Below are 20,576 nucleotides of genomic sequence, written 5' to 3' on the forward strand. Positions count from 1 at the left end.
ACTCGAGCTCACTGCTGAGCCAGAGCATGGACGTGTGTTTCCTCCTGCAGCCTTTATTGTCTCTGTTCCTTCAGCAGGTCCCTCCGTCCCCATGTCCTCTGCATGCTTCAGACCCAAATGCAGAGCAGCTGATCGGAGCAGCCTCATTCCCCGGCGCATCCTCTCCCACCTCTCTCCAGCCTCTCCTGCAGGAGAGTGTTGCCTTCCTGCTGGAGCAGCAGTTGCCAGTAAGTCGTTCCCTTGACCTGTGCATACCATACACGTTCGAGATAGTGGAGCTGATAGCAGGATCGTGTTGGAACATCGCACACCAAATTCCTTTGCCTTTTTTCTTAATTCCATTGTGTCTAGAGCTCCTGGAGCCTCATCCACACCCTGCGAAAGCTGGTGGAAAGCCTCCAGTGGGCTGGTTTCAATGGGCTTTGGAGCAGGCTGATGCTGAGGTTGCTTTTCTACTTCTGGCGTGCCAAAATATCCACACTCTTCTGCCCAGCTACTCGGGTAAAAACAAAGATGTTTGTGGCTCAGAGGTAGAGCGTACTGAGCTGTGCGTGCTCCCTGCTCATCTGCAGGCCATTGCTGTTGGACAGGTACCTCCCTAAAATATGGTAAAGTGCCAGAGAAAGTTTGAAGAGGGGGCTCATTTTCTATACATGCTCCTGAAGGTTTTTCCCTCCTCTTTACAACTGCCTCTACCCCACACAGCTTCACACAGTGACCAGCAAGGGAGAACCTACCTCCTGCCACACCAAGGATTTCCATCCTCCTCGTTCAGTTAGCATCAGACAAACCATTTCAGCTTCTCCAGTGCCCACTCTCCAGCTCTGAAAGCTACAGAGCAACTGGAACAACGCAGCAGTCTCCCACTGGCCAAGCACTGGGATGCAGACCAGTTTGCTGTAGGTGACTGCTGGACAGCTGTCCATCATAGCAGGAGCACCTCACCTTGGCTTTGAGCCTCTCCAGCCTTTCCATCGCAGGCTGTTTGCTCCCCAAAGCAGCAAGCAAGGTCCTGGACATGGGCAGGGGGGGCCCTGTGCCCACGACTGAGTTAGGGGACCCCCTGTCCACTTAGCTCTGAGGTTTGTCCATCTTCCCCTGCTGCCAGGGGCTCCGTGCGAGCCCAGGCAGCTGTACTGTGCTGGGGGCTCGAGCCCCCATGTCCTTTTGCAGCCAGGCTGTGGGAGGCCAAAGACCCTATTAACGCTTCTTCTGGCTCTGGTGCACGTGACAGCATTTTAGAGGGGAGGGAGCACCGATCTGCCACAAACCCGACTTGAGAAAAATACTAATTATCTATCAGTTACCAGCTGGCTAGCGTGGCGAGGGGCTGCCTGTGAGAAAACAGTCGAGATCGGCTCATGGCTCTAGCATGTATGGGCAGCTCCAGGGAACCCAGAGTCCTGATAGCTTCCAACAAACAGGCAGGCTGCTGGCATGCCCTGTCTTGCAGCGCCGCAGCTCCTGGTCCTCCTCCCAGCCCCATCGAAGCAACCTACCAGAGGGGGGCTTAGAACCTACAGGGAAAACCTTATTTTCAGCATCTGGCCATTGCTCTCTGCTGATAAGAAGGCCATTACAAATGAGAAGGGAGGTGGTGGCAGCCCGGAGGGCTTCCCGCAGCACAAACCAGTGCAGCTGCTTTGGTTCAGGGTTTGGGGCAACATGCGGTGCTCAGAGCCCAGCCCAGGAGTCGGGACATGCAGCGGCACCCACCCGCTGCTCAGCACCCCTCTGCAAGGACAGACCTGGCTCTGGGAACGCCAGCCCCAAACCCCTGTCCCAGGTCTTCGCTTCTTCTCCATTCACCCATTTAATAAATTTAGGTTTGGCATTTTAAGGCTAGAGAGAACAGGTGATGATCCTCTGGTTTGATTCCCTGCGCTGCTGGCTTAAGACCCCTGCCTGCTTGTTCTGTTTTGAGCCCATGGTGTGTGCTTGAAGTGCAGCTTATCTTTTGAGAGATATGCAGACTCTTCATTTGAATACTTCAGGAGTTGGAGTATTCACCACATTCCTTGGTAAATTGTTCCTATGGTTAATTATCCTCACTGTTAAAAAATTTCCACCTTGTTTCTAGTCTGAGTTTGCCTGGCTTCAGCTTCCAAGCACTGGATCTCATTATGTCTTTTTCTGTTAGATTAAAGAGCTGTCTGCTATCAGAAACCATCTCTTGCGCAGACTGCGATCAAGCCATCCTTACTCTTCTCGTGGAGACCTTTTAGGCAGAACGTTTCTCTGGTATCACCCTAGAAGGCATCTGTTCCAGATCTTTCATCTTCTTTGGATCTCCCTCCCAAACCTTTTCTGTTTTGTCAACAGAGGGTTTGAAGTGTGGACATGAGAACTGTGTGTGCACATGAGGGCAGCGGGCTCAGTGCTGCCTTGCTCCCCCTGCTCGGGAGATGCTTGCCTGCCCAGCAAGGGCTCTGTAGGAGCCTCCTTTGCTAAGCACAGAAGGATGGATAACACTGCATTTCCCAGAGGAATAGCCAGAGGGATTCAGTCAAAACCCTTCAAAAATAGGAGTCTATTGGGCTACACACATCCATCAACCAAAGCGTATGATTGTATCAGAAAACCTATACCAAATCATTTGACAAGGTGACTTGCATTGAACTATTTGGTTTGACATTGCCTGTGCACCAGCTGTCCCTTCCTCCTTGGCTGCATTCCCCATGATCCAACCTCAGATTGCAGGAGGCCTCTGGAGCTGCTGGTCTGGCAGAGCCTTCCTCCAGGGTGGAGGAATCTCCGCTGCTCCAAAACACTGCCTGGCAAGGCAGCTCTGCTGAATTCATGGTCCTGGCATGATATATTTAGTGCAGTTAATCTTAAAGTATTGGAAAGCCATGAGGCTACTCTAGCTGTGGATGAAATAGGCCGTGTTGTTTCTTTCAAAGTGCTGAATCAAACCATTGTATCCTTCAGCACACTGAGATGGTCAAGTCAGCCACCCTTGGCTGGACCATCACCACACTGTCCCCAGCCCTACCGACTGTACATTTAACTTTCCTTCCCAAGTGCCTGCCCTTCCCAATGGCTTTCCTAGTCTTACTTGTACGCCGCTACATATGCATTCACGGCTTCTGTAGGAATCTCACTGTGTACATACATCATTCTTTGTATGTTAACTGACTGGCAACACATAACATATCGTAACATATCGGGTTTTGTTGAATTCCTTTCCCCGTTTAACCGGGACAGACTTTCAAGTGCAGCAGTGGCCATACAGAGCACAAGGCAAGCAGGAGGAAGGCAGCAGCCCCGTCTTTCAGCACAAAACGTGCAGCTGCATGGCTGTGACAGCCATCAGTCAGGAGGACATGGAGCAAAACTGACTGTCGCCACAGCAGGACCATTCTTCATGTGGCAACCTTGGCAAGCTGGACAGTCTGCACCCATGTCTGCACTCCTGCAGAAATTACTATTTCAAATGAAACATCCTCTGCGCTCTCCAGGGTGCAAGATGCTGCTGACCCACTTCTGCTCTCCGTGAGGCTCAGCTTCAGTGCAATTAAATGTGGGCTGGCTGGTGCTAGTCCTGCAGCCAGCCTGCTTTTGGGGGATGCACAATCAGCTCAGCATCACCGTTTGGAGGTCCGCACATCTCACTGACTGCCTTGCCAAGTACTAAAGCCAGTTCAGGCATTTAACTCCTCCACTCTGGACCACTTCCCAGGAGGCCCCCCCCCTTGCAACCGCGCACTCAGCAGCCTCAGCTCCCAGCCGTGGCTGGCAGGCGCATCCTCCGCAGGTGCTTACAGCTGCCCGTGGCATGTTCGCTGGGCATCTCTGGCGTCCAGCTGCTCCCCTAAGGCTGGGTGGGCTCGTACAGCATCGATGTGGCACTGGCTGCTCTGATGTACAAAGGAGACCTTAACACAAAGGCTTGAGAAAAAAAAGCAATCCTGTCCTGATTAGCACTGCTCCCAGCAGGACACAACAGCTACGGTCAGCACGGGGTGATGCTGAGACAGTCTGGGCTCAGTTTAGTTAGGAAAGATGTAGAAAGATCCCAGATGGCTGGGATGGTGCTAGCAAGGGAAGGGGGCTGTCACAGGCTCCCTTGCCACGGGAACTGCCTCAGGGAGCCTCTTGCTGCTCCCTCTGCTCTTCTGAGAACAATCAGTCAAAAAGACCCTAACAGCTTTTTCCATTTACTCCCTGCAGCTGCAAGATGCATCATCTGGGATGAGGGAAGGGTATTTCCTTACTGCTAATTAAAGTGAGCACAGAGCGGATCTTTAGTAGGTGCTCTCGACATCTTTTGACATGCCTGTGCACACCCTGTCCACAGTGCTGTCCGAGGGTGTCCTGCAGCACCCAGTCCAGCCCTGCCCACAGCTGTGTCTGCTCCATCCCAAAGCCATCTCCCCAGCACTGCTAGCTGGGAACAGTGGTGAGTGAGCATCAGACACCTTCCAGTCCTCCTTCCTCCATGCCGTGACAGCTGGGACAAGACACCTTGCATCACTGTGGGTTAGATTTCCATTTGGATGCTTCTGTGCCTCAGGAATACCTCCTTTCCCTGTGCTGGTCCTATGCAGCTTTACTTTTACCTAGTGTGACTTTTTCCCTAGTAGGGATAGGATGGGGCTGCAGTCACATCCTACCCTGAGGACCTGCAGTTTATTCAATATCTAATGAAACGCATCGTTTAACAACATCTTGCAAGGAAAGACAGTGGAAAAGAGTGAAGGCTGAACTGCTCCTATGAGGGCAAGTCAATTTAATCACGGTGCTGGTCCCAAGCCCCTGCTCAGCGCAACTTAGCAGTGAAGCCGTGAAGCTCCAGCAACCGGACACAGGGAAGCTGCTCTGCTGCCTCAGCCATGAATTTGGCTGCATTCAAACATCAGCTCACTGCCAGCTTGCTGCTGGTTTGCCCACCCTGCCCACCTGCTGGTTTTTGCAGGAGACAGACGCAGCGCTGTGGCAGCTGCCATAGCCCACCCCCTCCCACAACACACCGGCAGCAGCCTGGCGTAGCCCACCAGCAGCAGCGAGCAGAGCAGCACCCACTGGCTGCAGCCCGGGGTCTGCCTGCACAGAAGCATCTGAGAATGCTTTCTGTCTACCATGGGAAGGACCGTCTTGGCAATTAAACACATCAGCTTCCAAAAATAAAAGTCATTATCACACCTTGGGCTGATATATCGCTCCTGGTCTGCTCTGCCCATTTCATGATAATATCAAACAGCAGCACCGGAGGAAACCCTGCTGCTCCCTTGTTGTGTCAGTTGTCTCATCCCAGCCTTTCTGCTCTGCTAACACTTCCCAGAAGAGAAAACGTGCCTGCCTCAAACATGCTGGTGAGCAGCTCTCCCAGGCACCCAGGGAGGCATCCGCTGCAGAAATATCTCCCACGCCAGCCACAAGTGCCATTTTTTCTTAAAAACAGGGACAGTGTTACACTAAGCCGGGAGCCAGGATGTGAATTTAGGTCCTTTTGCCACAAGAAGCAAAGAAGCCCTTGTATGCTCTGCCCTGTTCCTGGGTCCCTGATCTGTAGAGGACTCCTCTGCCGGGCTGCAGCCGTGTGGTCAGACCAGCAGTGGCCCAGCCCTGCATCTCCACTCCCGAGGACCAGGCTGCTGCACCCACATCACAACCGGCATGATGCCATGTAGTGATCCCTCTGTGATTAAGAACCTACTCTGTTATTTTGCTGTGGCTTCTAGAGATTAAGTTACTCTTCCGATACAAGAGGAAAAAGGATTGTAAATGACAAGAATTTAGGGCAAAGCCGAGAACGGTCCCAGTAGATGTGAGCAAAGGTCCGTCTCGCCTGCTGCCTCTCCTCTGACAGCAGTCACTGGCAAATGCATAGGGAAGCACCATGAGAACAAGGCAGGTACTTCCCCAGGACATTTCTCCAGCTTTGCAGTTCTCGGGGACATTTACCCTCAGTTTAAGGAATTGCTGTGAGAAATGTTCCATTCAAACCACTGTGCTTAACGGCCCTTTTGGAGAAAATCCCTGCCAAGCAAGCACTGATGTTTCCCGCATGTTTTGTTTTCCAGGGCCACCTGTGCAGGTGCAGTCCCTGTGGGACGGTGGCTGCACCCTGCAGCCACCCCGTGCAAGCGTACCCTCTGCATCCCGCTGCAAGCACCACCAAGATATTCGAGTGTTTGCAGCCAGCCAGCCGAAAACGCTGTTGGCAGTAGCAAGCATCTCTCTAGCGAAGCCAAGAAGACATGCAACTTACTGTCCAGGTGGCTGACTTGGCGGTGCTGGATTGCTGGAAGGTCACCTCAAAGTGGTGGGGACCAGGGTAGTCAGTGTTGGAGGGAATGACGGGAGCTGGGGACATGGCGTCGAAGGTAGAGCTGGGCTGCGAGTAGGGCGAATGCGTTGGGACATTGGAGGTATGCTCGGAGCTGTAGGGACTGGTGGAGGCTGCTCTGCTGCCGATGCTCTGATCCATGCTGTTGTTCAGCAAATTGAACTGGGACTGGAGGAAGGGAAAAGGGGAGGAGGGAAAAAAGAAAACACCAGCCAGTTTAGAGACATGGAAACCTCAGCCACACTTCTCCAGGGCTCCAGGTGTCCTGTTACAGCCTCCTTAAAGGGCCAGCATGCGGGAAAGCCAGCCAAAGAGCTGGTCTGGGTCGCTTGGGTTTTTGAACAGGTCACCACTTGTGTGAGGGATAAACTCAAAACACTTAAATCATCCCCTTCTATCCACTCCGTCCTTGCTGGAGGCAGCGAGGTGCCAAGATACCCAGATTTCTAATGCACCTGCCTATGCAAAGCCACTCTTTTGCCAGCGGGACACTGGGCAGGGATTTTCCAGGACTCGCTCAGGTGTGGGAGATGCCTCGCTGCAGGGTGGGGAGCAGCAGCCCCAATCCTGCGTGCAGGGCTCTGCTCAATGGTGGCCCTTCCAGCAGCTGGAGCATCAAGGCTTGGTGAAGCTGCCCTAGCACTCAGCACCAGTGCGAGAGCGACCACCAGCCCACTGACGATGGTGTCACTGCCATTGCCACAGCGTTACTGAATGTCCGACCTGTTTGCCAGATGGTCCCCCACATGTGTTCACTTGTCACAAAGGTACGCAGGCACACCACTTCTCTCAGAAGAGCCAGCTCTGAATGGTGGTTTGTGTAATTCATTTCCTAGCCGGGGTGTTTGCTTTCAGTGGCTTTCCCTGATGCAGCTCTAATTTGGGGAAAACCTCAAACCTACAAAGTGTGTAGCTGTGATGCAGCACTGCAGAAAGGTCACAGAGCAAATGTACCTATTCAAGCATGTACTGGCTCTTATTCCAGACATGCTGGACCAAATCCTGACTTTTTATATTTTCTTTTTCTTATTCCTCTTCTGAACAATTACTGTCAGATACTTCCAGTAAGAGCTGGCAGCTATTTTACCTGCAGGCATAGCCTAAGCAAAGCTACGTTCTCAAAAGCTGCATGGCTAAAGCAGCCTTCATCTTTCATCTGAAAATCAGACAAAAAAAATTATCATTTTTTCTATAGTAGAGAAATAAATAAATATTTTTTAAAAAAAACCATTCAAACGTAACTGTTTCTCAAAGCAAACAGGATGTTTTTTCCCCCAGAAATCTGCAGCTCCCAAATTGCTCAAGGGTTGCTCCCTGACGTTTGCAAGCCAGCAGCATCATGGCAGCGCCAAAGGCGGGTGCTGCTGGTGGCTGCCTGGGCTCTGCTGGCGACCACACACAGTGGCCATTGCATTGCCAATTGCTGTCCCAACTCCCCACAGCACCCAACACTGGAGGAGGACTGGGGCCACCTGCCTGCACCCCACCTTCACCCAGCTGCAGCCACTGTGTCCCCCTGCACCCTGGCGGGGACTGTCCCTCCAGCCACCAGCACAGCTGGGGCAGCTCTGGGCAACTGAGAGCTGCAGGAAGCCTTCTGCTCCGAAGGGCTGTGAGGCTCACAGCTTAGGAATCAGGGGACGTGTTTTAACTTGGGATCCCAACCTCACCCAAACATCTACGATGTATAATGGTTTAAAGGCAATCATCCTTCTCCAGGAAAGTTCTCCTGTTGTCTGCATCTCTCACAAGGTCGTTGGAGCCTGTGACTAACTGGAGGAATGCTGAACAAGATCTGGCTTGCTATTACACATACAGCCATTTTCTCCCCTAAAATATGTGCACAAACCCCTCTATTCCTTCTTGCTGCTCTATAAATAGCCCAGCTGAAGACAAACCACCCTCATTCAAGCTTTCCACAATCCCAGGCTTCACCTGGAGAAAAACTTATGAGAAACTTTAGCAAAACAAGCGTTAAAAAGGCACGTGGAAAGCCCTTGCAGTCCAGCCAGCAAGCCAGTGGGGACTGCAGGGCTGGGCAGCATTGGAGGTGGGTGACACTGGCTGGAAGCCATGCAGCAGAAGTCACCCTCAAAAAGAAAAGCTCAAGCTTCAACCAGGACAGCAGCAAGGGGAAAAGGGATTGCTGCTCCAAATAATCCACAAGTATCATGACTGAACTGGTTTGTTCTCTTGGGACAACGGAAGGGCCCCAGGGAACAGGCTGCACACACGCACGGAGCACAGCCACGTGCCTTTTTTAGGAATGAATGGAGAGTAAATGCTCTGCACCTGATGAGTAAACAGGCCATCTTCAGCACTACCCCTGCACACATGTATGTGTGTACTCAGGCTGGACCACCCAGCAGAACACGGTGCGTGTGCTGCCATGGTTGCTCATCTCCTGCCGAAATGGGAAATAACCAGGAAGCCTTTCACCTCCCGGCAATATCTGTTGCTCTGGAGCTGCAGGGCAGGCTAGGGGTGAGGCGGCTCTTGGAAGTGGCTGAAAAAAAATCCGCAAAAGTGTCCCCACATGATTTTGTGCATTTTTGGAGCTTAGAGCCAGGGGTGTGAGCAGCTGAAACCTGCTGCTGTAAATCTTAATGGGCAGGTAAATTGGGATCAACCCAGTGAGAAAAGCATCCTGACCTCCACACAGAAGAAAGCCTTCACTTGGGAAAAACGGTCACCACTTTGCACATGAAGGAGATACGAGACCCAGAGCACCACCTCCGCAAGCTGGGCTGGCCACCCCGAGCTGGGATCCCCTGCCAGCACAAAGCTACAGGCAGTGCCCGAGTACCGGGGCTTTGGAAATCTGCTGGCAGAGATTTGCAAAGTCAGGTGCAGGGGGAAAAACGACCAACTTGTTTTTTAAAATCGAGTAAATTTTGGAAACATTCCTTTAAAAGACAAATTGAAGGCATGAGTGTTTATGTGTGTATGTGTGTCAACAAACCCAACGCAGGGCTTGTGAGTCTGTGTCTGTAAATATATATATACGCACATATGTTTATCCACACACATAGATAAATATTCACATGACTGCAGAAACGACCTCCCAAGTAACAGCACTACAACACAAAATGAAGCCGGTACATATATGCTTTGTACCAACACACCTAAGACAAAAAAGAGGAATGAAGTAATTTCTAGTCAGGAAGTGCAACACCACACCTTTCTATCTCTAACTGTATCTACCTTTTCTTAATGCCAGAGAGCAGACACAAACCCCTTTTGACTAAGAAAGCAACCTCAGCGCTTGAGGACAAGGCTGAAAATGTATCACCTGCAGCACAGGTACCGTTTCAGCCACTCTACCCTCCCTGAGACTTTGAGACCTTAAACCAGGGAAGGAAAGCCTGCCTGGGGCTCAGGTGCATGTCATGAACTCGGCTGAGGAGGTTCCCAGTGGAAGGCAAACTGGTGCTGGTGGTGCCCCGCACCACAGGGCGTTCCTCGGATGGATGCTCCAGCTAACACCGCTCCTGTCTGCACATACATGGGTGAGGGAGCCTGCACCCCTTCACACCAAAGCTTTAAATCACACCTTGGGCTCTGCAAGCATCAGATCAGGCAAAGCAAGAGAGGAATGCCGACCGAGCCACCAAGGCTGCAGCATCCCACACTGGCACAGCTTATCCTGCATGACTGGGGCTGGAGCTGCCACAGCTCCCCTGTGCAGCCACAGGACAGGGAAAGGCTTACACCACGACAAGCCCCTGGTGCATCCCAGGCAGCAGCAGGCACGAAGGCTCAGCAGACAGAGCCGGAGCACGCGCCCAGCTGCTGCCTCCGCAGCGGAGGACGATTTCAAATAAAAGCAGGAAGGCAAACCCCATTAATAACAAGTAGCACCTACCGTGGTATAATGCTGCATCGGGTCACTAATGTACAGCATTTTAGTTGTCTCGGGATTCACAGAGCGCTGGGAAGCGTCCCACCACGGCAGTCATGGGGTCGGGGCGGCGGTGGGGATGGCCAGGCTAGGAAGGCAGGTGGAACAAGGGAGCGCGGGAGCAGGGCTGGGGCGGGCAGCGCCAGGGATGCTGCGCTGGCCACCCGTGTGCTGTTGTGTGTTGGCTTTTTTGCTTTTTTCATCTCCCTTAGTTCTGTCAACTAGCTGCATCCAACAACAAAACGGGGCCCACCCCTTCTGTCCCTCATGACTATTCATTAAAGCACAGGGCAGGCCCCAGCTTGCCCAGTGATGGACTAGGCGATACCAACCATTCCCACTGCAGGGAGAGAGGGGGTCCAGCTCCATCATCAAACCCAGCCAGACTCCACTCCACAAAGCTACTTGCAGCTGCACTGGGCTGGAAACCCATTTGGCTGGCACCCTTTACCAGCAGACCGAGGTGGCTGTGCTTGCATCGACTGGGTGATGCAGTGACTCCGAGATAGCTCCGTATCTCAGAGATATGCCGTTATCCCTATCTAGATGGGTAGATATGGATAGGTGTGGATGGACGGATGGATATCTAGGTGCTAGATAGGGATAGATCGGGATAGATGGCCAGGCAGATGTCTAGATGGACAGATATGGATAGATATCTAGATGGACAGATACAGATAGATGGATAGATAGATATCTGGAGTGACCAGGCTGATTTCCTTCTGACTCAAGGCAGATGGGGGAATGGTGCTTCCTTCAGCCAGACCCCACTGTGGGGGGCTCCATACTGAAGCAGATAAGCAGTTCAAAGAGTGGTGTGGCACATTTTGAATGGCAAAACCAGCGTGCATCACCCACTGCCCAGCAGTGGCCTGCACACGCACACCCGTGCACAAGAAGGTCTGTGATGGTGTCGTATGGAAAGCCTGAAGCACTGCACAAACTACCAGTCCTAAAGTTGTCATCTCTAAGCAAAAAGGGTGGCTGAGGAATTGTTTGCATCTAATTACAGCAACTCCTCCCACGAGACCCTGAAGCAAGCTGTAGGAGCAACACAGTGCCCATGCAATGCTGAGGGGGAGCATCATGCCTGGCTGGAGGGCAGGTCACAGAGCATTTTGATGGTCTGCTCACAGCCACCGAGCATCTGCACCGGTGCATCTGCTGGGTGCCACAACACCTACTGCTTCCCACACATCCGCTCCAGTACTGCTGAGCACCATGAGCAGCAGGCATCACAGCAGGGCTGAGCAGCCCCTCTGCTGTGGCTCCTTGTGTCTTGCCTTTCCTTCAGGATGGTGGCATCATGTTATCTGTGTATTTATTTACACATCACCCTGCCATGCATTTTGGTGATGCCAGCCAGTGAGAGCCGGCCGCGGCTCACTGGGAGCTCAGCAGCGCAGAGCTTGGTTGCACGATCAGGCCAACGTAAATATTTACTACTTGCTCATTATCCCAAGCAAGGGCCAGGAGCTGGCTCTGCCCTGCCTGTGTGCAGCCGCTGTGTGCAGAGTGCTGCAAAGCCAGGGCTTGCGTGGCCCTGGCAGCACCCTGGGCTGCACCGGCTCCTCAGGCTCAGCTTCGGTTACAGCGGGAACAAGAAGGAAGGCGACGGCAAGCTCAGCGAGGGGCAGCTCCCCAATTAGCACCACCGCCCTGCCTGATCCCTCTGCCAGGCTCCTGCCCGCTGTAGACAAAGGCCAGGGAAGGGAGGGAAAGCAAGTGAAAAGCGAGGGAAAAGGGGGCTGGGGGAGGGGATGCAAGCTGGCGAGGAGGGAAACTGCAGCTTTCTGGAGGGAGACGCTGCCAACAGCCAGAGCTGCTTCAGGTATGCTCCTGGGAGGCTGCCCTGCTCAGGGCTCTAAACACACAGAAGCGACTCAGATGTCTCACACACCCGCTATGCTTTTCAAACGCTTTGCCTTAGACACAGGCACACCAGCTTCTTGGAGGAAAGGGCAATGGCACAGATGCTTGGGGATGTGGTGCGAGCAGAGCTGGGAGTTGGGAGTGTGATCTGCCCCTCCAGCAGCTCTGCACTGTCAGCAGCTTACAAACGGCTTTTACTACACGTCATGTTTATACCAGAGCAAATTATTCTCTCCTCCTGTTGAGGTACTCAGGCTCTGCTGCTGTTTCAGCATGGAGTCCTCGCTGTTGCCTGCAGCAATATTATCTATTAATAAGTAGCCACTGTTATACTGACCACTGCACCATCCAGCTGCAATCCTGGGGTGCAGTCGATTACAGGTTATCACACCCTGCACAAATGACAGCAGCGCTGCACCTGTTGTGTTTGTGTTTGGTTTATGAACCAGCAAGTATCCCACTTCCTACCCCAGCTCCCATTTGTGCAGTCTGAGCACACTCACCATGACTGAATCGTTCATGCTTCTCATCTGGAAGACATCCATCGTGACCTCTGTGCGATTGGAGACCTCACTGCTGCCTGTATGGTTGGATGGAGGGAGGTCGAAGTAGGTGCTGTCTGGCTCCCTGCAAAAAAGGTGATGTGCACAGTCAGCCTTCCAGCTCTCCAGCACAGCCTGCACCATAACCACACAACAACCTGAAATTCCCTTGATCCCTGTCCCCTTCTTGACTTCTTCCTCCATCCTCTGCTTTTATTTTCACATGGCAGAGCAGGTTTTGCTCAAACTGTTGCCTGGTGGGTAAAGCAAGCAGAGATTTGGGAAGTTTTTCATCCATCTGGTTGCTTTAGCGTATCTGTCACCTTGGGATATCTTTAAGTGAGAGGATACCAAGGAAGAAAGAGGATAAAATGAAGCACAGTTCTTCCTCCTTTCTTGATTAGAGTGTGAGGCTCAAAGGCCAGAAGACTTGCAAAAATCTTGGTGTGACTTGGCACTTAATTTTAGAAACTATCCATTTTAATTGGGCAGTCACCAAGCCTCATGACCTGATGAGTGAAGACTAACAAGTAAGAATGCATCCTCCCAGGTTTGGCACCAGTGTCTCCCACCACACCCCAAGCAAGGGTCCCAGCCAAAAGGGGACCTTTACTCTGGCCCTGACACCATCTCTGTGTGGGCCTGGAGCACCGCATCAAAAAATCACCTATCAATGCCAGCTCCTAGTGCCACGGTTCAGGAAAAGCAGGCAGGTGTGTTGGTACTCAGCCGCGGCTCACCAGAGCTGGCTCCATGTGCCCACGGGGACATGGGCAGGGTCCCCAGGGTGCTGCTGTGGCCAGTGGGGCTCCTCAGCAGGCAGGGCATGAAGGATGTGGCCCACCTGCTCTCCTCTGCACAAGCACGAGTCAGTGGCTCCCTTTCCCAGCTTGCTGCTGAGGCATTTTTGCTCCCCGAACACCTTTGCTTCCTTGAGTGAGAGGAAGCGTGCCCCAGTAAGGACCTCCAATGTGCACGAGGGCATCCATGCTGTAGGAATGCTGCGCTGCAATTTGCAGCTCTCCTGACTTTATATTTAATGTGTGCATCAAAAATGCTGTGGCTTTTCAGAAACAGTGTCCAATACCTGGAGACAAGGTTTGTGGGGCTCTGCTTTCAGGGTACGCACACTCCACCATCTTTGAACTGCCTACTGCCACCAGGGCAAAAGGGTTTGGCAAATGAAATGGTCTGAGCAGAGAGATCAGAGTCTGGCAGCAAAACTCTCAATGTGGAAAAGGAATATGTGGCAACTGGAACATGCGAAAGAAACTTGTTTCCTTTCAGGCCACAGCAATAATAGGCGCTAACACAGACTACAGAGGAAAGGGTCACTTCTGACTCAGAATAAACCTCAAGGCAAATGATCAACCACCACTTACAGTGTGCTCCAGAGGTGCTCAAACGTTGTGCCTTCATCAGCTGGAGATGATTGGGACATCTTTGCGGAGGGGGAGTCTGACAAAGGATAAATCACTCTAGGGGTAAAAAGAAACAGCAAGGTTAGCATTGCTGGAGAGCCACCTCATGTCAGCAAAATGGCTGGCAAAGGGCAGGAGCGTCCCACCTTGCTCCCTGCAGCACGACAGGGACCAGAGCCCCAGAAGGCCCAGGGAGACAGTGCCCCTCACCCCCATGGCAAGCTGCAGGCAAGGAGTGGGGTGCAGGAGGGGTGACCCAAGCTTAGCCTACCCTGGAGTCTGCTGCACGGAAAGACAGCATGCACAGGATGGGAGGTGACTGGAAACACCTTCACTGCAGACCAGGACTACAGATAACAAAAGAAAACTGCCAGGCTTTCCCGTAGGGGTGGTATCTCTGGTGATGACGTCGCAGGCCAGTGCTCTTACAAATATGTGGGTGTTTTGGAAAGGGCATTGGGACATCAGCCCATTTCTGCTAAGCACTCATCCTGTGACTCAAGGCTCCCATTTCAGATGTTTACGGTGTGCTTCAGTGTGGCTACAAACAGCTCTCCCAGCCCTGGGGAGGCTTTGCCCAACTGCTCTTAGTAATCACTTTGGACTGGCTTCATTCAGCAAACATCTTGGGCTCTTTGGTTAGACAAAGTGATACCAAACTCTCGAGTACCAGCTCTCTGAATCAAACTGAAACCCTAAGCTAGGTGGCAGAAAAATAATCTTGCAGCAAGAATCAGTGCACCCTTGTTGCAGCCCCAGGTCCAGGCTGCTGGGCTGCATGGTGTCATCTTTGCTCTGCTCTGCATGTGGAAGTCCACCTCTGTGAATCTGGGGAATGTGGGAGAGACATTCCTGTCTCTGAATCACAGCAGTGCCACAAATTCAGGCCACAGGCTGTACACCCCATGGACTGGTACATGAAACATCTGCGGGTGCCACTGGCTCTGAGCAAGGTGTGCCAAAAAAGCAGGATTGCAGGAGCTCTGAGCACTGGCAGGAGCTCAGGCATCCTAAACCAGTGCCCACTTCACTTCAAAAGTCTGCCTGTGCTCTATCTTGATAGATAGCCCTTCAGCTCTGATCCTGGTTTGTGCATTTTGGGCATGGGGCACCTTTTATCCCAGGAACATCGTTTGCCAACAGGCTAATGTATTTTTCTCAGGAAGTTCTAGTTGCAAATGCCCACAAATCCATAAGACACCCAGATGCATACTGCAAGTTTAGTGAAGCCATGACGCAGATATCCTAAATCTTACTTGTTCAGACATCAAAACGACCTTCCCACTTCTAAGCAGCTTGCAAACTTTATTGAATGGAATATGATGCCCCCCAAATAAAGCGAGGCAGGAACATTGCCTTTGCTTTGCAGACAAGAAAGTATTAATGGGAGAAAGCACAGTTTATCTGAGACTGCATATGGGAAGTCTGTGGGAAAGCCCACTCTTCAGCCAAAGCCTTCTGAATGCTACTGCATAGGCACAACCAGAGTCATCTTCAATCCAGTTGGCTCCCCTTGCCCCTGTCCAACATTTCTTGGCCTCCTGCAAGTGCGGAAGGAAGTACGCAGCTCTCCCTTTGTGCCCAGCACCTCTCTGACCCCAGCAGCCAGAGCGGCAGATTTTGCGAAGCCATCTTGATCCCCATGCTGCCTTCCTCTGCTGGCAGCCCCGCCATGCCATCGTCTTCTTCCTCCCTTACCTGCAGTGGGGCTGCTTCCCTGCCCTGGCTGACATGGATGTGCCCCAGGCACCACCTGACTACGCCTCTGACCCATCCCAGTGTTAGCATCTCATTTCAACTTGGTACCGACATCTAATAGTGAAAGCCTGAGAACTTCCTGCTTTGGGGGCTTGAGCCGCCGAGCATGAGGGCAGCAGCTTTCTGAGTGATGCTCGGGGTCGCCGGGGCTCCTCTGAATCAGCCAGGGACTGGGTGGCTGCAGGGGCCAGGAGTTAAAACGAAAGCAGTGTGGTGCCCTCCGACAGCTGATGCTGCGAGCTGCTTTCTGCTGCATCTGCAAGACAAGACATCTGCAGATGCTTTTCCGGGAGGGGTTGCCACAGCAGAGGAGGGCTCATTCCCCATGGGTGTCATTGTGGAATAGCTAGCAGCGAGAGTCTGTGTCCTCCCATCCCTCCTCGTCCCACATGTGACACACAGAGAAAGGAAAGGACCTACATGGCAGCTTTGAGAAAAGGAGAGCTCAGAGCTGAGGCAGGTGACTGCTAGTGGCCTTACCCTTCTTCCATGCTGCTTTCCCTGGCCCAGGGCAGCGGCAGCTTCAGGAAGGAGCCAGGCCTTTCCCTTCAGTGGTGAAAGCACCTCCGCACCGCCCCGGCTGCGTGGTCATGATGGGTGACACCAGCTCTAACCACGTGGCTGCACTCGTTTTCAAAAGGAAAAAAAATCTGAATATTTTAAGGGCGTTTTGGAAGTTCCCTTTCTCTTTCAAAGCACAATCAGCACTTGCAAAGCCAGGCCAGTATCTTCTCACATTTGTGCTCTAAACTCCATGGTACAAAAGAGAAGCTCAGGCTGTGGGTGTTGTTAATGCACATCCCTGCTGCTGCGATCATCCAACATCTTGGGAAAGTACCTCTGCTGCAAGAATGACAGCCTGATGGCTGAGCATCTAAAATGATCAAGAATCACAAAAGCCTTTGCAAATAGGGTTCCCCAAGGTTGGCAGTGGCGCTGATGACAACGTCATTTACTAGAAAAAGTAAGAAAAATGAGGTGCCATTTGGAGTCCCATTATGCAATGAACAGTGAAGGCAGTCACATTCAGGGAAGCTGGGAAAGCATTCTGATGGTGAGGTCCAGCAGAAGGAAAGGACACACCATCACCATCAGAAGCAGTGGAGGCCCTGTGGCACAGCTAAATTAAAGGTGAACTAGGGAGAGCTTTAGAGACTAATTCTGTGTTGCTAAATAAGAATTACAAATGGCTGGGATGTAACTACCTTCCCAGTGCCTATGGGGTATGTAAATGGCACTGGGAGGTGAATGACCTGGGGCTAAACACATCAGCAGTGGCAGAGCTCATGATCAGCCACAGCTCAGGTTCAGCTTCTCTGCCACCTCCAGCCCCCCTGGTCCATTTGGAGACTATCTTGCCTCTGTTGTAACTGTGTCAGCCCCCTGACGTCCCCAGCTTCACAGCACCAAAAGAAAAACTTGAGGTATCACCCTGACTTCTGCCAGAAAGAGTTCTCTAGCCAAACCCCCACGAGGAGAGTTTAACACTAGAGACCCAAACCTGCTTATTAAACTGCAGATATCTTTGCCCAGGGAAGGGCAAAGTGGTCCTCTATCCCCTCTGCCTTGACACAGCAGGGAGGCAATGGGGGATGCTTGGCAGGGCTGGCACGGAGGCTGCCACAGGATGTACACCACATTTATTGCAGGCTACTGGGGGAAGAAAGACCAAATCATGCAAAGCAGGGTGGTTGGTGCTTGGTGCCAAGGCTGCTGGCGTGATTTGCCAGATTTCACCTGGGAAAGCTGCTCTCCATGTGCTTCCCCAAGCCGGCTCCACTGTTTGCTGGATTGCTGCTTCCCTCTGTTGCTAGTCAGGGCATTGCAGGGAAACTGCACATGGAAAAAAGAGGCCAAGACTACAGAGATAAACCCTACCAAGCGGCGATCCACCACCTTCGCTTGCGCTGGGGCTCAGCTCAGCCCACTGCCGGCTTAGCACCAAGGTGGGGGCTGCCACCCCTCTGGAGCTGCGGGAGCGGGTTGGCTCACTCCGGGGCCAGCTCCTTCTGGCCACGTACCCTCCCTGTAAATTGCCACTGAAGTGATTTCCACTGATTAGTATGGAAACGCTCATTGTCCTCAGTCTTTTTCCCACTGCTGTGACTTTGGCTATGTCTGAGATGCCAAGTCAACCCCAGCCCAGCTGAAGCAGCCGTTTCTCCCCCAGACCCAGGGACAGAAGCAGAATGAAAAGCATGCACCAAAGCCCACTACAGCCATCCCGAGACGGGAGAACAACTCTCTGGAGAAGCAGAGCAGATGAACTTGCATATATTCAACCATGCTTCATTCAGCTGATGGTTTGTGTTTTGACCACAGGGTCTGAATATATTCTTATAATTATTATAAACTCAACTTCCTTCTTTCATCAATATAAGGAGGGTACTGCAGCGGGCTGATGCCTTGCCGACAGTGATGCCTGGCAGCTGAGTTTCTGCACTCTCTGGAATGTGCATCTTTGATCTCAGCATTAAATCTAAGCCTTGGTTTTAGACACCTAGAAATGTGCATTGCTATTTCACCTAGCAATAATGTATTAACCACTATCCTGTCACTCCAACAGCCCAGAATGAAATGTGACAGCATTTTACAGCCACCTTAAAGGGAAATACATGCAGAGAACCTGTATAATGGGGCTATTCCTAATTCCAAAAGCCTCTTGGCCCATCCTGAGAGAGGAAGGCTTTTGAGAGCCATTTCTAAGTCTCACACCAAGCCGCTGTGTATTACTTGATGTCTTGTGAACTGGCCCCTGGACCTTCTCTCCTCTGCAAAATGAGAACCATCAGGCTCATCCATCCCCCAGCACATAAAAGTTTGCAAAACACTGATGGCTCCCAAGATGCCAGCACTAGCCTGTGCTATTGCTCATTTGTCCCAGATTATTAAATTCACACCTGCAAAACAAGGCTTGTAAAAGTGTCCAAGAACGAGTGAGCAAGCTTTCCTGCAGCACACTTGAACCTCAGGAGACCTCCCTGGGGTCCAGCAGCTTATTAACAATTTTCTTTCCAAGAAGCAGGCAGGTCCAACAGAAATCCTGACGGCCAGAGTCATTGACAGGCAACTCATGATGGGGCAGGAGGCTAAACCAGCCAACTCTCCCTCCCTCCCTGTCAGCCAAGCATCAGCCCTGCGTAGCGACCTGGCAGCAGGCAGCCAGCCTCAGCATCCTGCCAGTACCTGGCCCCACCTCTGCTTTTCCCATTCAAGGTTTGGCCACTTTTTTCTCCGCAAGTGCTCTAACTCCAGATCTAAGCCACTTGGGAGCAAACTTTGCAAGACACTTTAATATCGTGTCACTAGCCTACAAGCAAAGGAGCTGCAAATCATCTTACAGCTGCATTTTCGAGCACTCGAGAGAGGGTCGTGCTGAGTAACTCACGCACAAAAATAGCAAGGGGTTTCCTTCAGTCATTTTCTTTTCCTCCTACCTGCTTTGGCTTCCCGAGCGTTTCAAGTTCCTCTGGAGGTCTCCCGCGGACAGGAGCGGCCTGGGATTGAGGATCTATGTTATTTACTGCACTACAATCAAGTAGCGTCCCGGTCGCCTAGGCAATGACATTGGAGCTGTTGAAAGCTATGTGAAAAGTGAGGCAAAACCCTGTGCACTCCTTCCTGGAATAGGAGGCAGTTGCAAGGGGGTGGGGAATGCTCAGCCAAGCGTGCCGGGGAATTAAGCTGGTCAGCAGTGCCAAAGTGACTCCGGGGCAAGCTGGCTCTTGGGGGCTCCAGCAGCGGCAGCCACCCAGCAGCGCTGTGCCTGAGGCGGCTGCTGGGGTTTAATTGCGATGGAGCGGGGAAGGAGACTCAACGTAGACTGCTGCACCAAAGGAGGCTCTTCCCCTCACCAGTTTGATAGACTGAGTTGGTTTTGTGCTTGCGTTGGTCAAAATCACCAGCTCATCTCTCCTGGGGCATCAGAGGACTGGGGCAGCCTGCCTGGGGGACCAATAAGGGCCCTGCATTTCGCTATGCTGTGTCCCCCAGGGGAAAAATGGCTTGCTGAGGCGCACATAGAGTGGCTGTGGATGAAGACTGAGTATTTCTGATTAAAACCATCAGCCATGAGATTATTATCTGTGTTGTGTGGACTCACTGATACACCTTCTTACTGACAGCCATTTTCAAAACCTACCAGTTTGCTGGTCAGTCTTTGGTCTTTTGGTCACTCGGGGAAAATGGTGAGCGGGGTTCATTACTGGTAAATTGTTGCTGTGCCATGAAGTCACCCGCCTTTATTCAGGGACTAACAGCCACCCCCTGCCCGCAGGCACCCACACTTTGCTTTCCAGGGCAGATGGTGGCTGTGGAGCAGCTGTCACATTCTGTCCCTTTGGTATGGGCAGGGACAGAAAACAGATGCATTTACTAGCCCCTAAACACATCAGAGTCACTGTAACCAGTTTCAGGGGCCTAAATACCTAATCCATAATGAGAACAAGACTCAAATGTCTGCTCTAATCTCAAGGTTTGATTTTCAAATGGTGGTGATTATACACCCTGAAGAAGGAGGTGGGTTCCACGCAGACAGCTGCTCTTGTGGGGCCTGGCAGCCAGTCTGCTGTCCAGGAGGGGCTTATTGCCCATGCACAAATGCAGAATATGAGCTGGCAGGACCAAAGGAGGAAGACTTGTGTACCCCCCCACTGCTGGGTGGCAGTTCAGCAAGGAAGGGACACCAAGGCCTCCTCAGCTTCTGTGCTTGGTGCCCAAAGCACTGGGCCGTTTTTTGGACACAGATGTCCCTGTCAAAATCCTTGGTCCCTTCCTTGGCTCCTCTGCAG

The 20,576-nt window shown here is 52.1% G+C and overlaps 1 protein-coding gene across 5 annotated transcripts in view; it reads right to left on the reverse strand.

Moving 5' to 3' along the window:
* TP73 (tumor protein p73) overlaps positions 1-20,322 on the reverse strand; it is a 34,197-nt gene extending 13,875 nt beyond the window's left edge. Inside the window, exons 1-4 of one of the 5 annotated variants that reach the window (XM_080380316.1) lie at positions 16,267-20,322; positions 13,990-14,085; positions 12,569-12,692; positions 6,215-6,460 (exon numbers count right to left, since the gene is read on the reverse strand). In XM_080380316.1, coding sequence (XP_080236442.1) covers positions 6,215-6,460; positions 12,569-12,692; positions 13,990-14,085; positions 16,267-16,277 — 477 coding nt within the window. In that variant the 5' untranslated portion in view covers positions 16,278-20,322. Of the gene's footprint in view, positions 1-6,214; positions 6,461-8,944; positions 9,048-10,157; positions 12,535-12,568; positions 12,693-13,989; positions 14,086-16,266 lie in introns of those variants that run through there. The other 4 variants (XM_080380319.1, XM_080380320.1, XM_080380317.1 and 1 more) reach the window with 4 other exon arrangements.
* Between the last annotated feature and the right edge of the window lie 254 nt (positions 20,323-20,576).

Source organism: Falco punctatus (assembly GCF_963210335.1).
Source record: "Falco punctatus genome assembly, chromosome: 3".
In the NCBI taxonomy this organism is placed as follows: domain Eukaryota; kingdom Metazoa; phylum Chordata; class Aves; order Falconiformes; family Falconidae; genus Falco; species Falco punctatus.